At 36.4% G+C, this 23,571-nt stretch overlaps 1 protein-coding gene across 1 annotated transcript; it reads right to left on the reverse strand.

Annotated features, from left to right (window-relative positions):
* Positions 1-19,722: 19,722 nt before the first annotated feature.
* Positions 19,723-21,681, reverse strand: LOC145950238 (uncharacterized). The gene has a single exon (XM_083061298.1). The coding sequence runs from the start codon at positions 21,679-21,681 to the stop codon at positions 19,723-19,725; it is 1,959 nt and encodes a 652-aa protein (XP_082917424.1).
* Between the last annotated feature and the right edge of the window lie 1,890 nt (positions 21,682-23,571).

Genomic DNA, 23,571 nt, shown 5'->3' on the forward strand with positions numbered 1-23,571 from the left:
ACGACCACAGCCGCATTACTCGGTAACTTTGTTGATTCTCACGCGTTGGATCATTAATACAAGGACTTGAAGACAAGCTTATTATAGTGCTGCTGGTAGTGGTAGTGGTATTGCCCCTAATCTAATTAGTCTACGTAAATGGTTTTGAAAAGAAGAAGAAGAAAGAAGAACATGATTTACTCGTGCAATAGTTGCTGTATTTGGATGGTGGCCACACCCACCAGGGACTTTTAATTTTTAGGTGGACGCTTTCTTTTGTTTTCTGCCCTATGGGGTTCGCACATATATCATATCATTATTGTAATAAAATCGGTTTTGTTATTTTAGACATCAGGGGATGTACCAACAAGTCATTGGACAGATTGAAACTGAAAGAAAAGAAAACGTGTATATTGATAATAATTAAGCATGGTGTGTTCGAGTGTATTTTCATTCATTTGTTTAAGCTTATATTTATTGTATTTTGCTGTATTCATTTAGACTTTGTATGTGAAGTATTTTGATAAAATTAAATTTGTATAAAATTTACAATTAATAATCAAAGTGGCCGGAGTATTCAATCAGCAAATACTTCTATGAGTGTCACAGCAAATGTTCCTGATATTTGGTCCTATATATTTCAATTACTTTGCGGCACTCTTTTTGAACTTCCATGTTGGTTGAACATATACCAAAATGATTGGACGCACGCAGTACTTTCCTTTTTAGAAAACTAGGTAATAAATATTACTAGCCTATGGTCAAAGACTCAAAGTTCAATTTCTTTCTTAAGAGTTAAGAGCAGCAATATATATAGCATAGTGTTGGAGCACTAGTGTGGCATAATTAGAATGGTTAAACTGGGTTTTAGACGTCGGCCAATCCAGTATACCTTAAAAATGGATTGCATTGGGTAAAAAAATTAAAAAGCTTTTAATTCATTCAAAAATTTAATTCAGTCTATATTTTGATTCAATTTATTTGGATTGGATCTATCATAGGTCAAACTATCTATTTAACTCATACATTCCATCAACTCTAATTATATATTATTAAACGTATTATTTTAGTAATGTATCATTTTTTATAGAGAAAAATAAAATTGATGTTAAATAACATGAACTTATTGTAGATTTATCTATTAAGCCTCTAATAACATTTAATATCGATAGACAATTATTTCAATGACAATTTTTTATTATTATTTAAAATTGTACAGTTTTTAAATTAAGCTTAATTTTTTATGTATGATATTTAGTTTGACAATTTTTAGATTAGAGGTTTTAGATTAGTGTTTATTTTAAATTGAAACTAATTAGATTAGAGTTAATTTCAAATTGTAGGAACTAAAAGATTAATTTTAAATTTAAGAGATTAATAATAATTTACCATACATTTAAGAGATTAAAAACATATTTAAATTTATATTTTTTTCATACGATTTAAGTTTGTTTGATTAAACATAAAAATAAAAAAATTATTTTCATAACACTATATGTTTTGTTAATTATTGTATTTTATCAATAATTAGATGTTGGTATTTGGTGTTTATTGTTGAAAAACTCTAAGAATTTAAGAATTCTCATGAGTTTAGGTGATTTTGAGGGTTTTGAGAAAAATACATATAAGATTTCTTTTGAGATTTGAACTTGCACAAACTCGTTTTTTAGAGAGCCATAATGTGATAATAGTGGAGATGCTCTGGGACAAAATGTGACCTTTCTTCCTTCTGATTCCACAATGGACCTTTGATTCCTTCCCCGAAGCTTTTGTGAGCAACTGAGTAGTGATTCAAATTAGTTGAATTGAGGTTTGGAGTAGTGGTGTTCATGAGGAGTTGCTCAAAGCTCAACTTTCTCTTCTTCTTTCTTACACATTCCCTTTGGTTCGAGGTAAGGGAAGTTAGGACTTGATCTTTGATTGATTTTTGAATTCTCCATGATGAATTCTACTTGAATTGTTGCTTAAATTTCAAGCTTGGATGGATGAGTGTTGTTGATTTAAGGATTTGAGTGCTTGGTTTAAGAGTGTTTGGTGCCTTGGAAAAGATCGTAGAGTGTGAGTTTGTTTCATGGTTGCATGTTGAATTTCTTGATAGAAATTAGTTGCTAGTGACATATATATGTTGTTTGATATGTTGCATGCTTGGAATCTTCAAATATTAAGGTGGATTGTGAAACTTTTGTAAATTTGCAAGTGCAGAACTCCTCATTGTGCTGAGTATGGCTCAAATAAAAGCTTTTTTTTGTCTTGTTGATGTCCGGGACACGATTGGTGTTTTAGGGCATGGAGAGAGAGAAAAACTTCTAACTTGGTCATGTTAGGTGTGGTTTGAATGCCTCTTGGCATGAGTTGAGAGAATTGGCTCTATTTGAACTTATGTCGGGCGTCAATGAAGTAATGTCATTGAGTATAAAGAGAGAGACTCATCACTACCTAAAATTAATGAGGTCAGACGTGGATTTTGTCACGTCAAGCGTGAGATCCTAGTGGTTCCCTACCTTATTCATGTCGAGTGCATGTTGAATGGTGTCCAAAGTGAGTGAGACAAAGAGTTCCATGCCTCAACAACATCGAGTGCATGGTGAATAGTGTCAAACGTGGTATGCTTTGTAAAATTTTGTTGTTTACTTGATGATATGGTAACATGGATAGGTTATGTGAATCTATTGCTTATTGTGTATTGATAGTTGTAGTTGGTTATATGTATATTGATTTAGGTGAATACATACATATATATATATATATATATATATATTTATGATTGTTGAACTGTTGAGGTGTTAATGTGAAGAATATTTTAGACATTCAGGCATGATATGTTGAATAATTGTTGACCTGTTAAACTGTTGATGCTGAGAATGTTATGGGTATTTAGGCATGTTGATTGCCTTAGGACTAGAGGAAAATATATTTTTGAAAGTTGGATATCTCATTATGAGGATATTAGTGTGGTGCTCTATGAGCCCATTTGTTGGAAAACTCTCTTTAAGTAAGCATTCTCTCTTGAGTTGTTGAGTCTTTTCTAGGTTCTTAGTTATTGTTGAGTAAGGTATGAAGTCAAAAGTTAAACCTTAACTAATTATTATAGAAGTGCGTGTTATTCCGAGAATAGTTAGTGGGCTGAATCCACAAATCACATGGTTAATGCATGTCAATGTCATGACTAACTCATACCTAAGCTAGGCTATATTTGACGATGGTATTGGACTATCATAGTTTAAGCAGCATATGAGAAATCATGTTGTAGGGATTGGTATCACAATTGGTTGTGATATAACAAATGTAAAAATATTGGTTGGTTCGGTAAAGTCAAACCACTTAGACTGCTCACTTTTTTGTAGGAGATCCCCGGAGATAAATGCGCAATGATGCATGTAGTTGAAATGTATGCATATGATGTGGTTCGATCTAGTGTTGTTCATATGCTTCGATGATTATATTGTTGAATGTCATGCTAAGATGTTATTAGTTGCTATGTTGTAGATCATGAGGTGATATGCGTATTGTTTACATGTTGGTGTTGCAATACATTTGTTTACTTATATACTCATATATGTTCGTCCTTTTGAATACTAGCTTATTCTTGCATGTTTTCTTGATGGTTGGATTATGATAAACATGTTTACATGGAAGTAGGGCATGATTCGGCTTGAAGAGTTTGACATGTAAAGAGTCATGTTGTTGGATGACGATGTAGTTGAGAAGCTACTTCAGTATAATTTTGGGTAGTGTTTGTTGACCGACAACCTAAAATTACCTCCTTTAAAATTTTTGGATTATATTGTGTGTGCATGCTTGTATATTTCAGTTATGTATATACATATATATATCACCATTGTATGTCTAAGAACTATTTGTGTATTAACATTAGGTAGATGTGTATCTTTTCTACTCTTAATCGTTGCTTTTGTCAAGCAAAACATAATTTCTAAAAAATCTTTTAAAAAAACAATTCTTTAGACACATTAAAAAATTAAAAAAGTTCTTATTTTATTTTTAAAGAAACAGTTATATATACATATATATATATATATATATATATATATATATATATATAATTAAACAAACAAACCGTATTTTACTTTTTGTTTCATTAGAATTGAATAAGATTATTATAAAGAGCAAAATTTTATCTCCAAATTTTGATTATAATTAATTCAAAAATATAAATTAAATTAAATTATCATAATATAGATTGATTTACGGGAGATAGATAATGTAACCTTTAACGCACATCGAGATGGTTTTTATTATTGACTTGGGAGGAATGCACCTTTTGTGGACCAATAATACAATCATTATTTCCGCCACCATGCAAACGTCACTATTGGTTGGTTGGTTGGTTGGATAAGAACTAGTTGTGCCTAATCCCACACTGAATAATGAATTGTATTTTCAAGATTTTTAATTACAGTAAGCTGTACGTATTTTAATTTTACAATTTTTAATGATAATTAATTGTTTATTATAAAAATCAAGTAATTTTTTTTTCATTAATTTATTTTCATTACTACGATCAGCTTAATAATAAAAAGTGTAAGTATTTTGTATGATATTTTCAGTTCAAATTAAATCTAGTTGCAGCTTTTATACACCAAAATAATTTAAATTCTTAACTTTTATTCAAAATGCTTATAAATTAAATTTTTTTAGTCTTCTTTTCTGTAAAAATCACCCACCCATATATAAAAATCAATTTTGTCTAAAATAAAAAATCTAAAAAATTTCATCTTTAAGCTCTAACTTTACACATTGTATAAAGCCCTTCACAATTTATAAAAAAATTACTTAATTTTTAACTTTTAAACATTTTTGAAATTATTTCATATTCTAAATTCAGGTTTTAAACTTTCATCTTAATTATTTTAAAAACCCTAAATATTTAGATTATATTTTTGACATAAAAATACTTATTTCATTTGCAAAAGAAGTTGGAAGAGCATCACAATAGGAATATGACTAGAAACATGATCTTAGTCAAAGGTAGTAGCCACCCTTATTAAATTATGACTTTTATGAGGAATTGCAATTATTTCCTAACAAATTCAATTTGAAAGTTTGGCCCAATAAAAAGGAGCTAATGATGATTTATGATACCTCCATATTTTGATTCTTATTGTTAATATAATAATCAGCTACTAATTTACATTCTAGCTCTCACGTGATAGCACTTTTAATTGCCTTTGACCCCATGGATTTCCCTTCTTGAATTTGAGGGTTCTATCGAGAACTTTGCCTCACCATGAAGTGACCTTTCTCGTTCCTAGAACACATTATTAATATTCCAAATCCCCTTCTATTCTGATCACTGAAAAAATGTTGCATCTAATTTACATTATTTGACGAATTCATACTTCAAGACATTATCTTCTTAAATCATGTAAGCAACTTTATCTTCTTGAATATTTAAAGAGAAATATGAATTTGAGAATGTTATTCACATTACATGTTTTTTAATGGCTCATCTTCCGTCTTATAGGTAACATATTTTAATACATTCTTTTTAATTGTTTAATATAATTTTTTTTAGGTGAAAATAGAATGATAAATCTTAATTTTTAAATTAAAATAGTACAAACAAAATTATTATGTATCATTATTATTGTTATTGGTGTTATTACTATTTTTATCATAATTTTCATTATCATCGTTATTATTATCATCATTATAATTATTATTATCATTATCATTATTATTGTTATTACTACCATCAGTGATATTAATGATGATAACTTGGTAGTAATGATGGTCATAATTACTGAGATAAATGAAAAAGACAATTACAATAATGGTAGTATGTAATAATTTTATTTGTAATATTTTAATCTAATTTATTTTATTTTAATTTAAAGTTTGAGATTCAACATTCTTGCTCTCATCAAAGAAAATCATTATCATATGATACCATTTTATATGTGGGTGATTTAAGTGAGAACATTTACTTATATAAGAAAACATAAAAACAACTAATAATAATCTTTAAATTATAATAAACGTCTTAAGTTAAAGGATTAAAAATAAAGCTACTACGTACTGTCACATCAATATAATTATCTTTATTATCATTATTGTTATTATTGTCATTGTAATTGTCACTATATTACTATTATTATTCACGTTGTCACTATATCACCATTTGCAATTGTTGTTGTTTCCTCTATCATTGTATCATCGGTGTCATTATTATTATTAATAATAGTAATGATCACGATAACAATAATAATAATAATGAAATGACATGATAATGATGATGAGGATGATAGATTTAATCATAATGATGATAATATATAATAATTTTATTTATAATTTTTTGTTTAAATTATTTATTATTTTAATCTTAAAATTAGTTTTAGTTGTTATCATATTTTCATATAGGTAAGTATTTCCACTTGAGTGTCTCTTTCAGTATATATACTTTTTAATAGTTGTCGGTCTGTAAAGGACAATTGTTGTCTTTGTAGGTTTATAGTTAGCTTTGAACAAGTAATTGTAAAAAAGTAGCTAGAAGTTAAAGTATATATATATATATATATATATATATATATATATATATATATATATATATATATATATATTTACTTCTATTTATGTGATTAAAAGCTTTTAAATATCTCCTTTACTATCAGTTGTTATCGGGGTACACTTATCTAATTAGAGCACTGCAGGACATTACTTGATGGACATTTTACATGTTTAATGAATGATACACTTGGTATAATATTTATTATTAAAAATTATTTTTATTATTAAAATATTTCTACTTCTTAATTTGGTGAATGTATGATTTTGTTTTTTGGTTTGCATTGATGCAAACGAATTTCTAAATATATTTTTAAAATGTTTTTATTAAATTAAATTAATTTTTTCACCAATTTATCATATTAATTTAGTTAATACATGATGTGATTATTTTATGAAATTTGTTTGAGAGGATATTTTATGAGAATTATTTTTATAAGGTTATTAAACAAAATTTTACGATTAATAATAAGATATTGTCTGCTTTAAACCTAAGCTTTCACGGTTTGTTTTTGGTCATCACCCAAAATGTCTCTTTTCATTGGAGTATGAATATGTTTTATAAGTTATTTTTTTTTTCTTATTGTATCAATGTGAGACTTATTTATATCTTAATAATCCAGTAATACATGAAAAATCGTGATATGTCAACTTATTCAAAATTATCATTGTTAGTGTAAAAAATTGATAAAATGATTATTTTAGTTAATCAGATACTACACTTTAACAGTTCAAGCTAAATTTTTAAAAATTTAGGAGTCCAAATTAAAATAAAAAATTTAAACCAAAGACAAAAATTATATTTTAATCAAATATATTTTATTAATTTATGCTTTTATTCCGTCTCACTTTTTTAAATTCGTTTTACTTGACTTTTTACTCTCATTTAAACTTTTATTAATTTGATTATTATAAATAAAATTTATTGTAATGATTTTTTTCATAATCCAAAAAGAGAGCAGAAGAAATTTCCTTTCTCTTCCACACAATTTTTGTAGTCTAGGGTTTTATTTTATTTATAAAATTACATTCAATATTTTATGGTTGAAAAAATAATTTTCCCCAAATATTTTTTTGTTAAGTGTAATTGAATATTTTATTGGTATACAAGTAGTAATTGAATATGATATTTACTTTTTGTGCATTTTAATTTTATTAAAATATTTTTATCAATCAAATTTTTTCATGAAAAAATTGATACTTTGTAATTATTCATGTAAATAAAAATAAAATTAGTTTTGGATTTTATGATTCACACTTTTGCCTTTTCTTTAATTTTTATATGATATATTAAATTGAATTATTTTAACTTTGGTTTAAATAAAAAAAAATGTATTAATAATATGTAGATCTATGGATCTAAATTCATTAGATATTCCCTCCCATAGGCCCATATATACGCAACATTAAAACGCTAGAGTGGTAGTTTGTCAATGAAACAACCGTCGAATTTGTTGTACAAATTTAATAATTGCATGTTGCTTAACCGCTAATGACAATTAAATCAGATTCTTAAATCATTTATAGTGGTCGGGTGCCGGGTGGTGCAAATTAACGTCATCGAAATTGGAAATCGATTAATAGCATGTTTGAAAGTTGAAACTGAAAAACATTTTTAGAATTTCTCTATTAAAATTATAGATTTTTTTTATAAAAAAATTCAAAAATACTTCTAACTTATATTTAAATAGACTTTAAAATACGATCTATTGGTACAAAATTATTCTGATTTATGTAATAGTTTTCAATTTGATTCTTAGATATATATATACCAGTTTCCAGTAGTGTTAAATGTTAAAAAAAAAATCACTTATAATAGTTTTACTAAATTTTAACTTGGGTACTTTTGGTGGAAGATATATATGATTTATAAAAATAAAATATTAAATAGGTAATGTCATGGAGAGTGATGGTTAAAAACATATTTAACGGGGGGAAAGTGATCGACAAAGGTACGTTGTGCCCATCATGGGCATCCAGAACTGAAAGTTCTAAGGTTAAATTATGTGACATTAGACCTTCAAGTGTCTTGTTCAATCATCTTTCCTAATCCTCTTTTTAATGATGACTAATTGATTCCTTATCTTAATTGGCTTCTTCATTATATATTCCATATTAAAAGCGATGTTAATCATGTTGAATTCTTGTGATAAAACCACACCTGTCGTCAACCAATTCGAGTTCAAGACATCAACTTGAGGAGTTACGTTTTAGTTTTTGTAGAACATTTAAAGCTTTCAATAATTAATCACATGTCCTTTTGTTCTGTTAATTTATTTTTATCCCGATTAAGGGAGATTTACAGTGTGTTTAGAGACAGAAGGGTCCAATCTGATGAGTTGGATACAATATTATATACTTTATTCGTAAAATAAAAACAAACAAAAATATATTTAGAATATAACTGTACTCGCTGAAAAGAAATAAAATAAAACATTAGCTTTGGTTAAAGTTGATGCTATTGCTAACTAATGAAAATTGATGCTAACTGTGATTTTAGTGTCGAATTTGTGTTAGGGTTGTGGCTGACACTAAATGGGTTCAAACTAAAATGTAGCGTAGGTTTTTTTTAGCGACTAACATTAAATTAAATAAAACGTTACTTATTTAATAATTTTATTGGAAGAAAAAAAGAAATAAAATAATATAATAGTTACTTATTTATTTTATTTTTTACTTTATTTTTCGGTAGAAGTTCGAATTAATTCCTTCTGAGTAGTAGTGTTAAATAAAAATGATCAATGAGCTTAAGGAAATTAACATAAATACAAGGCAATGTTATTTGCCTTGACTAATAACGGGTGATTATATTTGTATAAAGCTATTATTCGAGGAAGGATAGTAATTTTAGGTATAACTACTCGTGTCAATAATAACTATATATATATATATATATATATATATATATATATATATATATATATATATATATATAATTTAATTTAACTGTAAAATTAATTTATTTCATTGAGTTGAACAAGTTTATAAAATTTTATTTGTTACGTCATTAAATCAATATAATTTAACATATAATATGAAATTTTCACTATTAGAAAAGTGTCATTTTCTTGCAAAAAAAAAATATTCGTAGAAATTTTTTACGAATTTTCTTGAAATAATAATTTCACAAATTTTTTTTACGAATTTATTTGCGAAAAATAATTTACAGATATTTCTTATAAATTTTTTATGAAAAACAATCTACAAGAAATTTTTGTAAATTTTGCTACAATTTTAATGATCATAGAAATTTTTTTCCATGGTAAAAATTTGCAAAAAAATATTGCAAGAATTATATTTTTTTTTCTTGCAAAAATAAATTCACAAGTAATATTTACTAAATGGTTAAAAAAAATTGCAGGTAACTTTTCCTACCAATTTTAATCCGCTGGAAAAATCAAAAAAATATTTAAATTTATAAGTTTAATATTTAAAAAAAACTTCAAGTCCCACATCGATTGAAAATAAAACAATTAAAGAGTTTATAAGTTGGGATAACACTTACTTTACAAGTTGATTTGTATGGTTGAATGTTAGGCTTATAATCTACAATCTTAGTAATTTCTTTAATTTTTTTCGTAAAAGATATTATTGCAGAATTCCGTGCGAAAAAATTTGCAGGAAACTTTCCTGCGAATTTTTTTTTGCAAAAAGCTTTCTTGCGATTGTTTTTCACTAGAAATTTCACAGGAAAATTTCTTACAAATTTTAAAATTCGCAAAAGCATATTATCCACAAAGGTATTACTCGCAAATAAAATTTCACAAAAAAATTTGTAGGAACAACGTTTCCTGCGAATTTTTATGAAAAATTTGCAAAAAAAGTCGCATGTAATAAGAGAAATTCTAGTAATATTTAAAATGTAAGTAAATGTTTAAGGCATTATATATTGTTTGTGCATTTTGATTATTTTTTTATTTAGTAAAGAATCTCATATGTGTTTCTATTATATGTACAAGAATCTTTTAGATTAATGATAATCATAATATTATAATCAAGATTATAATTTAGTGGGTTAAGTGATTCATATTTGACAAGTATATCAATTGTCATAGGTAGTAAATTGGATAAAGGTCCAAATTATTGAATCCGTAGGGACTTGAGTTATCACTGTTTGCTAAATATTGGTACTAAATATATTAATGACAAAATTTAGAACTGTTCAATATAAAATGTAAAAATTGAATTAAGAAGACAAATACAGTAACATAAAAAAAAATGTTTGAAATTATATAATAAAAACAATTAAAGATTGATTTATTAATTTTTTCGTACAAATCCTTTTAATTTTTCATTTAATATTAAAATTATATAATTAATTCAACAACTTGTAATTATATTTAAACCTTTATTTTTTAGGTGACAAATTCTAGATTTTTTAAAGAAAATCTTAACTCGTTGGTAACTTTGGTTAAACAACTTGCATTAAGGTTACGTACTAAAAAATGACTTATAAGGTTTATCTTATTTCTAGTAATACATGTTATCAACGTTTTACCAATGTCTTAATTATAAAAGAGTTTTTCGACCTTGATTAAAAATTATAAAATCATGCATAGGTTATAATCAGACTAAAACAGATATTACGTATAACATAAAAACGATTAACTAAATAAAAATTTTATTGAATAAAAACACAAAGAACTTATATGGATATAGTAATTACCTCAATCTTTAACACTAGAGAACTTAACTACTAATGATTAAGGATTACATAAGAAAAAATGGATTTTTGATTGACTTGTGATTACAAGAATGCTCTCACAAGAATTCTCTCTAATATTTATAAATTGAAACCTTTATTTATAATATTTTGTAATGGGCTTTTTGTCGTATTTGCTTGCTTAGAGCGCCTAAATAGCTCGCTCTAAGAGAACTTATGTGATCCTTTAGGTGTGCTTTCTAGCTTGACTTACTCAAAGCACTCATGTGGTGACTTTGTGTGAATTTCCTTGGCTCAAAGCAAGAATTTTGCTTCTTTTAAGCAAAATAAATTCTTTTGCAGGGGATGTTCTTTGACTTAGCTCGCTTAGAGTAAGGTGTTGGACGCTTTATATGAACTTGTCTCATTCAAAGTGCCTAATTGATTTGCTTGAAGTGAGTTTGGGTTGAATATTCTAAGACCTATACACTGTCAGTGTAAAGTTGTTTTATACTGGCAGTCAATCAGTGTCGTTAATAGTACATTTTCGTCTGCTCATTTTATTGAATTAAAATAAAAAAGACATTATTAACGGCTCTGATTGATTGCCAGTGTAAAAAACTTTACACTAGCAGTATATAAGTGATTAACTCATATTCTAAAACTTCAAAATCCTTTCTCCTTGTGTTTCAAAATTTTAATAAAGAAAACTATTAAAAATATTTGAGATTAAACAATTTCATTATTTAAATAAAATTAACACTAACCATATATTTATGACAAAACAAAAAGACTCCAAAACATAATATATTTAATAATTATTTAAATTAGATAAAAAAATTGTAAACATATTTCACAATGATTATTAAGGAATGCATAGGAGAAGTAAAAAGAAAAAATAAAAAATTGTTCATTCCTATCTCAATCTCATATAAGCACTTTGACAATCATATACGCTGATAAGTTTTTGCTTCAATTAAAAATGATTTTTTATACTATCAAAATAATATTTTTCAAACTGTTGAAAATATTCATCACTTCATTGCGCAATTATAATTTGTACATATTTCTAAAAATTTATCATATCATCAACATCGGGACCATTGAATTTAACATAAATAATATTATTTGTAATAAATTTTATAAAGTTTTATCAGTTAATATAAATGTTATTTTTTAAATATCAACGTTAAAGATTATGCAAGTTTATAACTGTTCCTGTGTAAGGACACTCTTCTCCTGGCTCTCTCCTTAGCGGCCTTCCAGTCCTTCCAAGTCTTCCGTACCGACCGAACACTAGCTCTGTGTGGTGGGGGAGGGTACCTGCAAAGGCACTCCGACGATCAAGTCAGTATTCGGTTCAAAGCAATAAATGTGCTAGTTGAAATAGTAACGTACCTCATTTATGTCACATCACCTGTATATTTATAGTGACATATTTGGGCCTGGTGGGCCTTCCGTCTTGGGAGATGGGTAATACTGGGATTAACCTTAATCTTACTTAGATATACATGATAATTATCACATGATTTATCACCTGCTTATTATGAACTACCTCTTTTATGCCTTCGGCCAGGCCTAAAACCGAGGAGGCGTTCGGCCAAGGCAGAAGCCAAGGAAGTGTTCGGCCAAGGTAAAGGCCGAGGGGGGTACTCGGCCAAGGCAAAGGCCGAGGAGGTATTCGGCCAGGGCTAAGACCGAATGGGATCTCTGGCTTTGCGAGGGAACGAAGATATTTTGCCTGTCACGGGACCGAAGAGGTATTCGGCCTAGTCTGGGGCCGAATGGGTGTTCGGTTTGTCCAGGGGCCGACATGTCTTGTGACCTTTCGGTTTTGGTGGTCGTTTCGGTCCATTACCTAGCCCAGGAGGTGCCTACTAGTACACTTCCCCCCCAAGCCCGAGGAAGAAAGACGAAGGGGTTTGAAGACATTGAGTGGCCACGTGAGGGTCCGTACCCGTCTCGGGAGTCGTATCGCTTGGGTGAAAGGGACGTTTGCATGCGCAGCCGCCCTAGGGTTTGGTCCCTTAGCTGGCGGCGCTTCATTTAAGAGAGCATTAATTGGCGACCCTTGGGTGTCCGGGGGTTTGCCTATATATATGGCATTGAGGCAAGTGTTTGGGCGTGCCATTTGTTTATATTTCCTCTGCCCCGACGCCCTCATCGTCTCATTTGCCGAGTGTGCCGTTGAAAAGGTAGATTTTAGAATCTTTTTTAATGGCAACCGAGCCGATTGATTTATCATCTGGGTTGTCTTCGGATTCTAGGGTGTTATCGGTCGATATTGAGGCCGAGATGTTGGCCTTTAATGCCGAGGTCGAGACAGGGGGGTCTCCTCAACTGGGACGTAGCAATAGTGGGGAGTCAGATAGTTCGTCCGGTTCGGACATACCGGATGCGGAGATGAGCCGTGAGGATTATAGGCAAAAGTTCCCACCTTGTGAAGTGCCCGGCTATGAGTGGGTGGACGGCGAAGTGGCCGCCTACTTTTCTCGTTTTCATTCGAGGAGTACCGTAGAGCACCTAGTCGGAAGGTGCACGCTGGCTCGGTGGGAAGATGTGGAGCCTTATCCGGTTAAGTTACGCCGGTGCCGGGCCGAAGGTCCTGGGGAGTTAGACCTTGTATTCCTTGCGAAGCAAGAGGGTCAGGGTGATTATTTTTATATGTACGAGTGTCTTTTCCGGGAATTCGGGGTATCACTCCCTTTTGATGATTTTCAAATGGGGGTACTTAGGGTTTTGAATGTCGCGCCGACCCAGTTGCATCCGAATGGGTGGGCGTATATGCAAGCGTTTCGGGTGCTTTGTAAATATCATTATATAGAGCCTAGCGTAGGTTTATTTTTGCATTATTTCTGCACTCGTCCTTCGAATAAATTCGTGAAATGGTTGTCTTTGATTCGGCACGCCGACCGGCCACTCATGAAGCCGTATACTTCCTCCTTTAAGGGATTTAAGTCGGGGTTTGTTAAAGTGATGATAGACCCGGTCGCCGGTCGGAACCATTTTTACGATGCCGAACAAGATCCTCTTTTTCCTCTGTACTGGACTACTCAGCCTCGGAAATATGACGAATTTCCAGTGGAAATGTTGACCGAGGCCGAGGTGTCGGCCGCAAATATTTTGAATGGGTTGCCCCAGGGTATCCCGGCCCGGTTTCTGGTGCTGTTGCTGAAGTCGCCTCGGCCTCGGTTCGAATTGGAGGGTATGTAATGACTGTCTTATTGTTTTGGTCTTGTTAAGTTGATTTGTGACTCTTGTGTTTTTGCAGGTTGGATGGCTCAACAAGGTGCCGGCATTTCGTATCGGCAACTCATGAGGAACCGTGCCCCTGCTGGTTCGTCAGCCGAAGACCATAGGAGCGTGGCCATAGATCAACGGCCAGCAACTATGACCGCTCCGCCTCCGCGTCCCCCTGTGATCGCGCTTCCGACTTCGTAGGGGAAGAAGAAAAAAGACAAGGGAAAAAGAAAAGCCGACCTCTCTGCGGGGGATTCAAATCGGCCGAAGCAGCGACGGGTGGAAGCCCCTTCAACTGACTTGGCCATTCCGTCGGCCATTGTGGCTAAAGATTTCCTGTCCGAAGAGGTACGACCGGCTCGGATGATGTCGTCGGACTTGTTGTCGGACGAGGGCCACCGTATGCTTGATTCGGCGACCCCATCGGCTCAATGGGCGATGACATGTGAGTTGCAGGTTCGGGCGACGGCTATACTTCGGAAATTGGCCTTAGAACCTATGGCCGATGTACACTTGTTGAAGAGGAACTTGGAGGAGACAAAGTCGGCCCTTAACCAGTCCATTGAAGCACACGAGGTAACTTCTGCCGAAAAGTTATCCTTGGAAGCCGAGGTGTCCCGGTTGAAGGAAGCGTTTTCGGAGATGGAGGGCCGAGCCCTCGCTGCGGAGGATGCCGAGCGGGTGAGGGCCCGCGAATTGGAAGAGGTGAAGGCTCGCGAGCAACAAGCTAAGGCCGAAGCCGAAGCAGCTATGGCATCCTTTTGGGCTGAGGTGGAGAGCAAGATCGTTAAAGAGCACGAGGAAGGTTTTTGGCATTGTGCTCGGCAGGCGACCCATTTCGGCACTTTTCCTCCGGATTTTTCCTTTGAACTCAGCAAGGACTTCTTTGCTGGGGTGTATATGGATTATGCCGAGGCTGACCCAAATGCTGAGCCCGATCAAGCTCCTCCTCCTCGATCGGCGGCTCCTGAAGATCCCGGCACTACCTTGAACGATGATGAAGAGACCGAGCAGACCGAGAATGCTGATTGAGGGGTGGCTTGGTTCATTTTTTGCTTTTTGTTTTTTGAATACATCTGTTTTGTGAATGATGCATAGGTATAGGGTCTTGCTTTTTGATTCTTTTCAGGCCGTTTGAGCCTTGTTTACCTGTACCCTTCGGCCATTAGTGCCATTTTAACTTAATGAATTTATTTTCTGCGTATACCTTGTTTTATCACTTCTCTAAGATCTCTTGGACTAAAAACGATGCACGTCTAGACCGAAGTAAATATAACGTAGATGTGTGATTGCCGAATGGGGGTTATTCAAGACAATGTTGGCCAAGTTGAGTGTTAGTTCATCCTTGACCGAGCGAGGTTGCTCAGGAGGGAATTGATTACTCAACCTTGGCCGAGCGAGGTTGCTCGGGAGGGAATTGAATTTTCGTCCTTGGCCGAGCGAGGTTGCTCGGGAGGGAAGTGTTTACTCATCCTTGGCCGAGCGAGGTTGCTCGGGAGGGAATTGATTTTTCGTCCTTGGCCGAGCGAGGTTGCTCGGGAGGGAAGTGTTTACTCATCCTTGGCCGAGCGAGGTTGCTCGGGAGGGAATTGATTACTCAACCTTGGCCGAGCGAGGTTGCTCGGAAGGGAATTGAATTTTCGTCCTTGGCCGAGATGGTACTCAGGAGGGAAGTGTTTACTCATCCTTGGCCGAGCGAGGTTGCTCGGGAGGGAATTGATTACTCAACCTTGGCCGAGCGAGGTTGCTCTGGAGGGAATTGAATTTTCGTCCTTGGCCGAGATGGTACTCGGGAGGGAAGTGTTTACTCATCCTTGGCCGAGCGAGGTTGCTCGGGAGGGAATTGATTACTCAACCTTGGCCGAGCGGGGTTGCTCGGGAGGGAATTGAATTTTCGTCCTTGGCCGAGATGGTACTCGGGAGGGATTGATATGTCAACCTTGGCCGAACGAGAGTGTTCGGGAGGGGACTATATGCGGTTTGAAATAGAATGTTGACAAAAGATTGTTTCATTGATATGGAGCCTCATTAAAAACCTTTCGCCAGTAAAACCTCCTTTATATTTTTATAGGAGGAAAAAACCTGAGAAAGGAAAAGAGTGCTCCGAAACAGATTACATGGGATCCTTAGCTAAAGTAATGCTTTAAATGAGTTGCATTCCAGGTGCGTGGTATGGTTTTCCCATTGAGCTCTTCTAGTTTGTACGCTCCATTTTGCAAGTTATGTTTTATCCGATAAGGTCCATCCCAATTGGGTGCTAGCTTCCCCTGAGTCTTATCCTTGCGTGCTTCGCCCGTGACTCGCCATACTAGATCCCCTGCTTGAAACTGACGAGGTTTCACCTTGGTTTGGACTTTCCTGGCTGCCCTGGTTCGGCAAGCTTCCATATTGATGAGGGCGCGCTCGCGTGTTTCGTCCACCAAGTCTAGTTCTATGCTAAGGGCTTCCCCGTTAGTGGCTTCACTGAATTGTTGTCGGCGTAGTGATGGTTCCCCAACTTCCACAGGAATCATGGCATCGGTTCCGTAAGCCAACCGAAACGGGGTTTCCTTGGTGGAGCTTTGCGGAGTACAACGGTACGCCCACAAAATTTCTGGTAGGTGATCTGGCCATGAACCTTTGGACGAGGCCAACCGCCGCTTCAGTTCTGTGAGGATGACTTTATTTGCTGCTTCGGCTTGCCCATTGGATTGGGGGTGTTCGACGGAAGTCAATTTATGCTTGATGCCTAATTCCGAGAGGAAATCGTTGAAACGTCGATCAGTGAACTGTAGACCATTGTCAGTGATTAGTGCGTATGGGATCCCAAAGCGTGTGATCACGTTCTTCCAAAAGAACTTTTGAACATTGCTAGCTGTTATGGTGGCTACGGCTTCCGCTTCGATCCACTTGGTGAAGTGATCAACCGCCACAATTAGGAACTTTACTTGTGCTTTGGCGGGTGGGAAAGGCCCGAGTATATCCATTCCCCATATCGAGAACGGCCATGGGACCTTTATGGAGTGCAACTCTTCTGGAGGTTGATGTGTTAACGGCCCAAATTGCTGGCACGGCTTGCACCGCTGAACAAAGTCGGCGCAATCTGCGACTAAGGTCGGCCAATAGTACCCAGCACGGACGACTTTAGCTGCGAGGGTTCGGCTTCCCGAATGAGTCCCACATACGCCTTCATGAATTTCCCGAAGAACATAATGTGCCTGCTCCTGATCAAGGCATTTCAAGAGAGGTGAAGAAATGCCTCTTTTATACAGTTCTCCTGCAATCAATGTGTATCTTGCGGCGAGGACTCTCAATTTCTTAGCTTCGAGGGGGTCTTCGGGTAGTCTTCCCGTTTGGAGGTGATTCCTTATGGAATCCATCCAGGAAGGGCTGGTTTGATCGACTTGCATACATTTGCTTTCTTCTATGCTTGGGCTTGGTAGCTCTTGCTGTATCATGCTGCGCAAGTGACTTATCTTCTTGCTACTGGCCAGTCTGGCCAGCTGATCCGCCTTCGTGTTAAGCTCCCGGGGCGTGTGTTTAACTTGGACGTCTTCAAAGCGATCTTTTAATTTTTGGAAAGCATGATAGTATAACAACAAGGTTGGTTCCTTGATTTGGAAAGTGCCGTTGACTTGTCCTGTTACTACTTGCGAATCGCTCCAACATTGTATTCTGGTGACGCCCAAGTCTTGTGCTAACCTCAAGCCTGCTAATAAGGCTTCATACTCGGCTTGGTTGTTCGACGTTTTGAAACCGAATCGCAAAGATTGTTCAATTACCACCTGGCCAGGTCCTTCCAGAATAATGCCGGCGCCCCCACCTTGCTTGTTAGAGGATCCATCCACGTGTAAGGTCCAGGAATGAGGTTCGGCCAGGATTTGGGGCGTGAACTCATTTACAAAGTCAGCCATGCTCTGTGCCTTGATCGGTCCTCTTGGTTCGAAGCGAATGTCAAACTGAGACAACTCGATAGACCATGCGACCATTCGCCCTGCCAGCTCCGGTTTGCGCAAAACTTTAGTTATTGGGCTATCTGTTCGAACAAGCATCCGATGACTCTGAAAGTAGTGTCGGAGGCGCCTGGAGGTGTGCACCAGGGCTAACACCGTTTTCTCGAGATGCTGGTACCTCGTTTCGGCGTCTTGTAATACTCGGCTGACGAAGTATACGGGGTGTTGCTCTGTATTTTCCTGGACAAGAACCGTGCTGATAGCTTTGTATGACACTGATATGTAGATTATCATGTCCAACTGAGGGTTCGGTTTAGTCAACAATGGTGGTGATGCGAGTATTGTCTTGAAATTTTGAAAGGCTGATTCGCACTCTTCATTCCACTGGAACTTGGTGGCTTTCTTTAACATAGTCATTATGGGCCGTGATTTCTCTGCCATGCAAGGAAGAAAACGGGCCAGAGAGGCGATGCGCCCGGCCAACCGCTGCACTTCCTTTATATTGCGTGGGCTCTGCATGTTAATAATGGCTTGGCACTTGTCGGGGTTGGCTTCTATACCCCTTTTGGATAACATAAAACCCAAGAATTTTCCGCCGGTTACGCCGAAGGTGCATTTCGCCGGATTCAGGCGCATGTGGTGTCGCCTTACTTCGTCAAAGATGGTATTGAGGTCCTTCAGGTGGCCTTCAGCCGAAGTGGATTTGATCACCATGTCATCGACATACACCTCCAAACAGGTTCCTATTTGACGGCGAAAGACCTTGTCCATGAGCCTTTGATAAGTGGCACCAGCGTTTTTTAATCCAAATGGCATCACCTTATAGCAAAAATTTGCCGAGTTCGTGATAAATGCTGTCTTTTCTTCATCTCGTGGATACATGGGGATCTGGTTATATCCTGAATAGGCGTCCAAGAAACTCAGTCTCTGATGGCCAGCCGCTCCATCGACCAATGCGTCGATGTGAGGCAAGGGATAGGCATCCTTTGGGCACGCCTTATTCAAATCTGTGTAATCAGTGCACATCCGCCATTTCCCATTCGATTTTTTGACCATCACTACATTGGCCAACCAAGTGGAATACTTAACCTCCCTTATGAACCCTGCTTGTAGTAACTTGTTTGTTTCTTCTTTGATCGCTCGGGCCCTTTCTCCGCCCATCTTTCTTTTCTTTTGGGCAACGGGCTTGGCGTCTCGACACACCGAGAGTCGGTGGGAATGAAAACTAGGATCGATGCCCGGCATGTCCGCCGCGGTCCATGCGAACAAGTCCGAATACTTGCGTAGGACCTGCTTAATCTCTTCAGCCTCTATGTCGGATAGTTGGGAACTCAGAAATGTAACTTGCTCTTCATTTTTTCTGAGTTGGAAAGGGATAATTGTCTCCACAGGTTCGACTCTATCTTCCTACTCCAATCTGGGATCGAGGTCCAGGCTTTTCATTAGCTTTTGTTGGCCACCCTCCCCGATAACGTTTACATCTCGCCTCGGTTTTGGGGTTGGTTCTACCTTCAGGCTAGCAAAATAGCATTCACGCGCGGTCTTCTGGTCGGCGTGCACGGTGACGATGGTTCCTTCTTCTGACGGAAACTTCATAGCCAAATGCGGAGTGGAAACAATGGCTCGGAGCTTGTTCAAGGAAGGTCTTCCCAGCAGAATATTGTATGAAGTGTTGGCATGCACTACTACGTATCGCACCTTAATCCGTCTGCGCTGGTTGTCCCCGAAGTATGTGTACAGGTCTATGGTTCCCCGGGTATCCACTCGTTCACCCGAGAAACCCACCAAGGGCTCGTCATAAGGTGTAAATTCTTGTTCCGGTATACCCAACTGTTCAAAAGTCTTCCAGTACAAGATGTCGGCTGAACTCCCCTGATCGACTAGTGTCTTTTTAACAATACAATTGTTGATCTCGACGCTAATGACCATTGGGTCGTCTTGTACAGGATCAATACCGTTAAAGTCTCGGTCCGTGAACGTTATCGGGGGCATGCGAATGGGAGATGCCCGTCCTACAGCGTTGACTGACTTGATAGCCCTCAAGTGTCTCTTCCGGGCCGAAGACGAACTTCCGCCTCCTGCAAAGCCTCCCGCTATCGTATTTATGACTCGCCTGGGTTGATTGCGGTCTCGTTGGTCACTTCTATCCCTGGACCTGCTGCGATCACGGGATCGGTTCCTTGAAGGTGCCGGATCCTGGTTGTTTCGCCTGTCATCCCCTCTTCCCGGACGATAGTCACTCCTCTTTCTGTCAGTCATCCGCACGAAGCTTCGAAGGTGACCAGCCTTTACGAGATCTTCGATGCGATCCCGAAGAGCGGAACACTCCTCGGTCGTGTGTCCTCTATTCTGATGAAATTGACATACTTTCGTTTTATCAGCGCGAGGAGGGGTCATAGCTCGTCGAGGGACAGCTAGTATCTCGGTGGCCAAGGCTTGCTCCAATACTTTGGCTCTGCTAGCGTTAAGCGGCGTGTAGTGCGTGTATCTTGGCCCCCTGTTACCTTTATCGCGGTCGGTTAAGTCTCGGAGGCGTGGCTTGAACAGCTCCTTGTCACCTTCCTTTTTGGCGGGGAACAGGTCGGGTCGGTTCTGACTCCGAAATTCGGCCAATTCCTCCATCTGCATGTATTTAGTGGCCCTCTGCCGCAAGTCGTCAAGGTCCCTTGGCGGCTTTTTGCAGAGGCTGTTAACGAATGGCCCCGGTCGTAGGGCAGTGGTAAGGTGATGCATTGCTACGGCCGGGTCAAGATTCCGAATAGACAAAGTCATCTTTCCGAATCTTTCCATGAAAGCTCTCAAAGGCTCTTTCTTCTCTTGACGTATATTAACCAACGCGATGGATGTGAGCTGATGGGGCCGGCTTGTGGCGAATTGTATCACGAAACGAGAGGACAAGGATGTGAACGATTCTACCGACCCAGGTGGAAGTCTAGTGAACCAGTTAAGTGCCGGTCCTTTCAAAGAGGTGGGAAAGACCTTGCAAAAAATGGCATCTTCATCTGTGTATAGGCTGACTTGGGTGACAAAGGCGTCGAGGTGTTCCTCCGGGTCGGCCGTTCCGTCGTATTTTTCCAAGGTCAAGTTTTTCCAGTTGTCGGGCAACCGTGTTCCAGCAATGTCTGGTGTAAACGGCGTCTTTCCTTGTCGTCGTTGATCTTGGGTCGTTATGGTTGGTACGCTCGATGGCCGAGGGACGTTGATTTCCTTGTACCATCCGGACGATTCTCCGTGGTCTCGAGTTGTCTGATGGAGCGTATCGCGCGACGGGTGCCACGTCCGATTATCGCTTCTGAGTTCGGCGTTCTCTCTTCTCAGAGCTGACAGCTCGTGAGCGTCCTTTTCCCTCAACCTTCTAAGTTCCATCATTTCAGCCTTCAGTTGTTCAATGGCGGACGATGGATTAGGTTGCTGAGACCTGTCCACATATGACTCCTCTATTCCCTCGTTCTGATTAGTTTGCTGTCCATGGGTGCCTCGGGGCATTCCGAAAGGGTAGTCTGCCGCGTTCTCCTGCTGGCTCCTTGTCATCACCATCTTGCTTCAGGGTCGAGAACCGTTATGGTTTCGGCCCCACGGTGGGCGCCAAAATGTTCCTGTGTAAGGACACTCTTCTCCTGGCTCTCTCCTTAGCGGCCTTCCAGTCCTTCCAAGTCTTCCGTACCGACCGAACACTAGCTCTGTGTGGTGGGGGAGGGTACCTGCAAAGGCACTCCGACGATCAAGTCAGTATTCGGTTCAAAGCAATAAATGTGCTAGTTGGAATAGTAACGTACCTCATTTATGTCACATCACCTGTATATTTATAGTGACATATTTGGGCCTGGTGGGCCTTCCGTCTTGGGAGATGGGTAATACTGGGATTAACCTTAATCTTACTTAGATATACATGATAATTATCACATGATTTATCACCTGCTTATTATGAACTACCTCTTTTATGCCTTCGGCCAGGCCTAAAACCGAGGAGGCGTTCGGCCAAGGCAGAAGCCAAGGAAGTGTTCGGCCAAGGTAAAGGCCGAGGGGGTACTCGGCCAAGGCAAAGGCCGAGGAGGTATTCGGCCAGGGCTAAGACCGAATGGGATCTCTGGCTTTGCGAGGGAACGGAGATATTTTGCCTGTCACGGGACCGAAGAGGTATTCGGCCTAGTCTGGGGCCGAATGGGTGTTCGGTTTGTCCAGGGGCCGACATGTCTTGTGACCTTTCGATTTTGGTGGTCGTTTCGGTCCATTACCTAGCCCAGGAGGTGCCTACTAGTACAATAACCTTTCTTACGCTAGCAATAAGCTTTTAATATAAGTATTTATTTCTTCTTTTTTTTTTCTTTTTTTTTTCTCGAAAGAATATAAGTATTCTTTTTATTCGTTTGAAAAATAAAAAACACTTTCCCATGTAAAGGTATTGAATAGTGAATATGGGGTGAGTTATGACAAGTGATCACTTAATTCAAATATGTGTACTTGACGTATTTTCAGCCGTTGATTTATTAGATGTCACTTTCTTATGGTATTTTTTTTAGTACAAAGTCACTTTCCTATGTAAAGGTATTGAATAGTGAATGCGGTAATCGAAGCTTTTAATGCAAATGATGAAAACTATAAGGCTTAAATGATGAAAACTACTTTATTATATACAACAAAGTTTATACAAGGCTTAACTACTTTATATAATATACGAGTATTTTAAGTATGTGAGTTAAATATTTATTATATACAACAAAGTTATAATAAATTATGTAAATAAATAAATATTATATTTAAATTTTGTATAAATACTAAATAGGTATTTTGAAACATATAAATTATATTTTTGATTTATGATTAGTAAATTAAACTGTAATATATTTTTTAATTATTTATAAAATTTTAAAATTTATTTTTTAAATAAATATTATAAACAAAAATTGATATAGATAATAAGTTAAAAATTTTCTTAAAAACACTTCGGTATAAAACTACTCCTAACAATATTATTGGGCACTATCATTTCTAGGTTAAAAGAATTAGACACATAAAAAAAATTAATTTAATATGAAATAAAAAGAATTTCTACAAATGTTCTCATTGAATTATGAACTTTAAAAAGTTCTTGTATATGATAATTATTGATATTTAATATATAAAAGTTAATTTTTTTTATAATATTACTTTTTAATGATCTTTCTAGAATATATATTTGTTATTTTATTATTTTATTTTAGTTCTTAATATGTGAATAACTTATTTTTAGCCTTTGCTAATTTTTTTTAAAGAAAT

The sequence above is a fragment of the Cajanus cajan genome, chromosome 8 (assembly GCF_000230855.2).
Source record: "Cajanus cajan strain Asha chromosome 8, NIPB_CcT2T_4, whole genome shotgun sequence".
Classification (NCBI taxonomy): domain Eukaryota; kingdom Viridiplantae; phylum Streptophyta; class Magnoliopsida; order Fabales; family Fabaceae; genus Cajanus; species Cajanus cajan.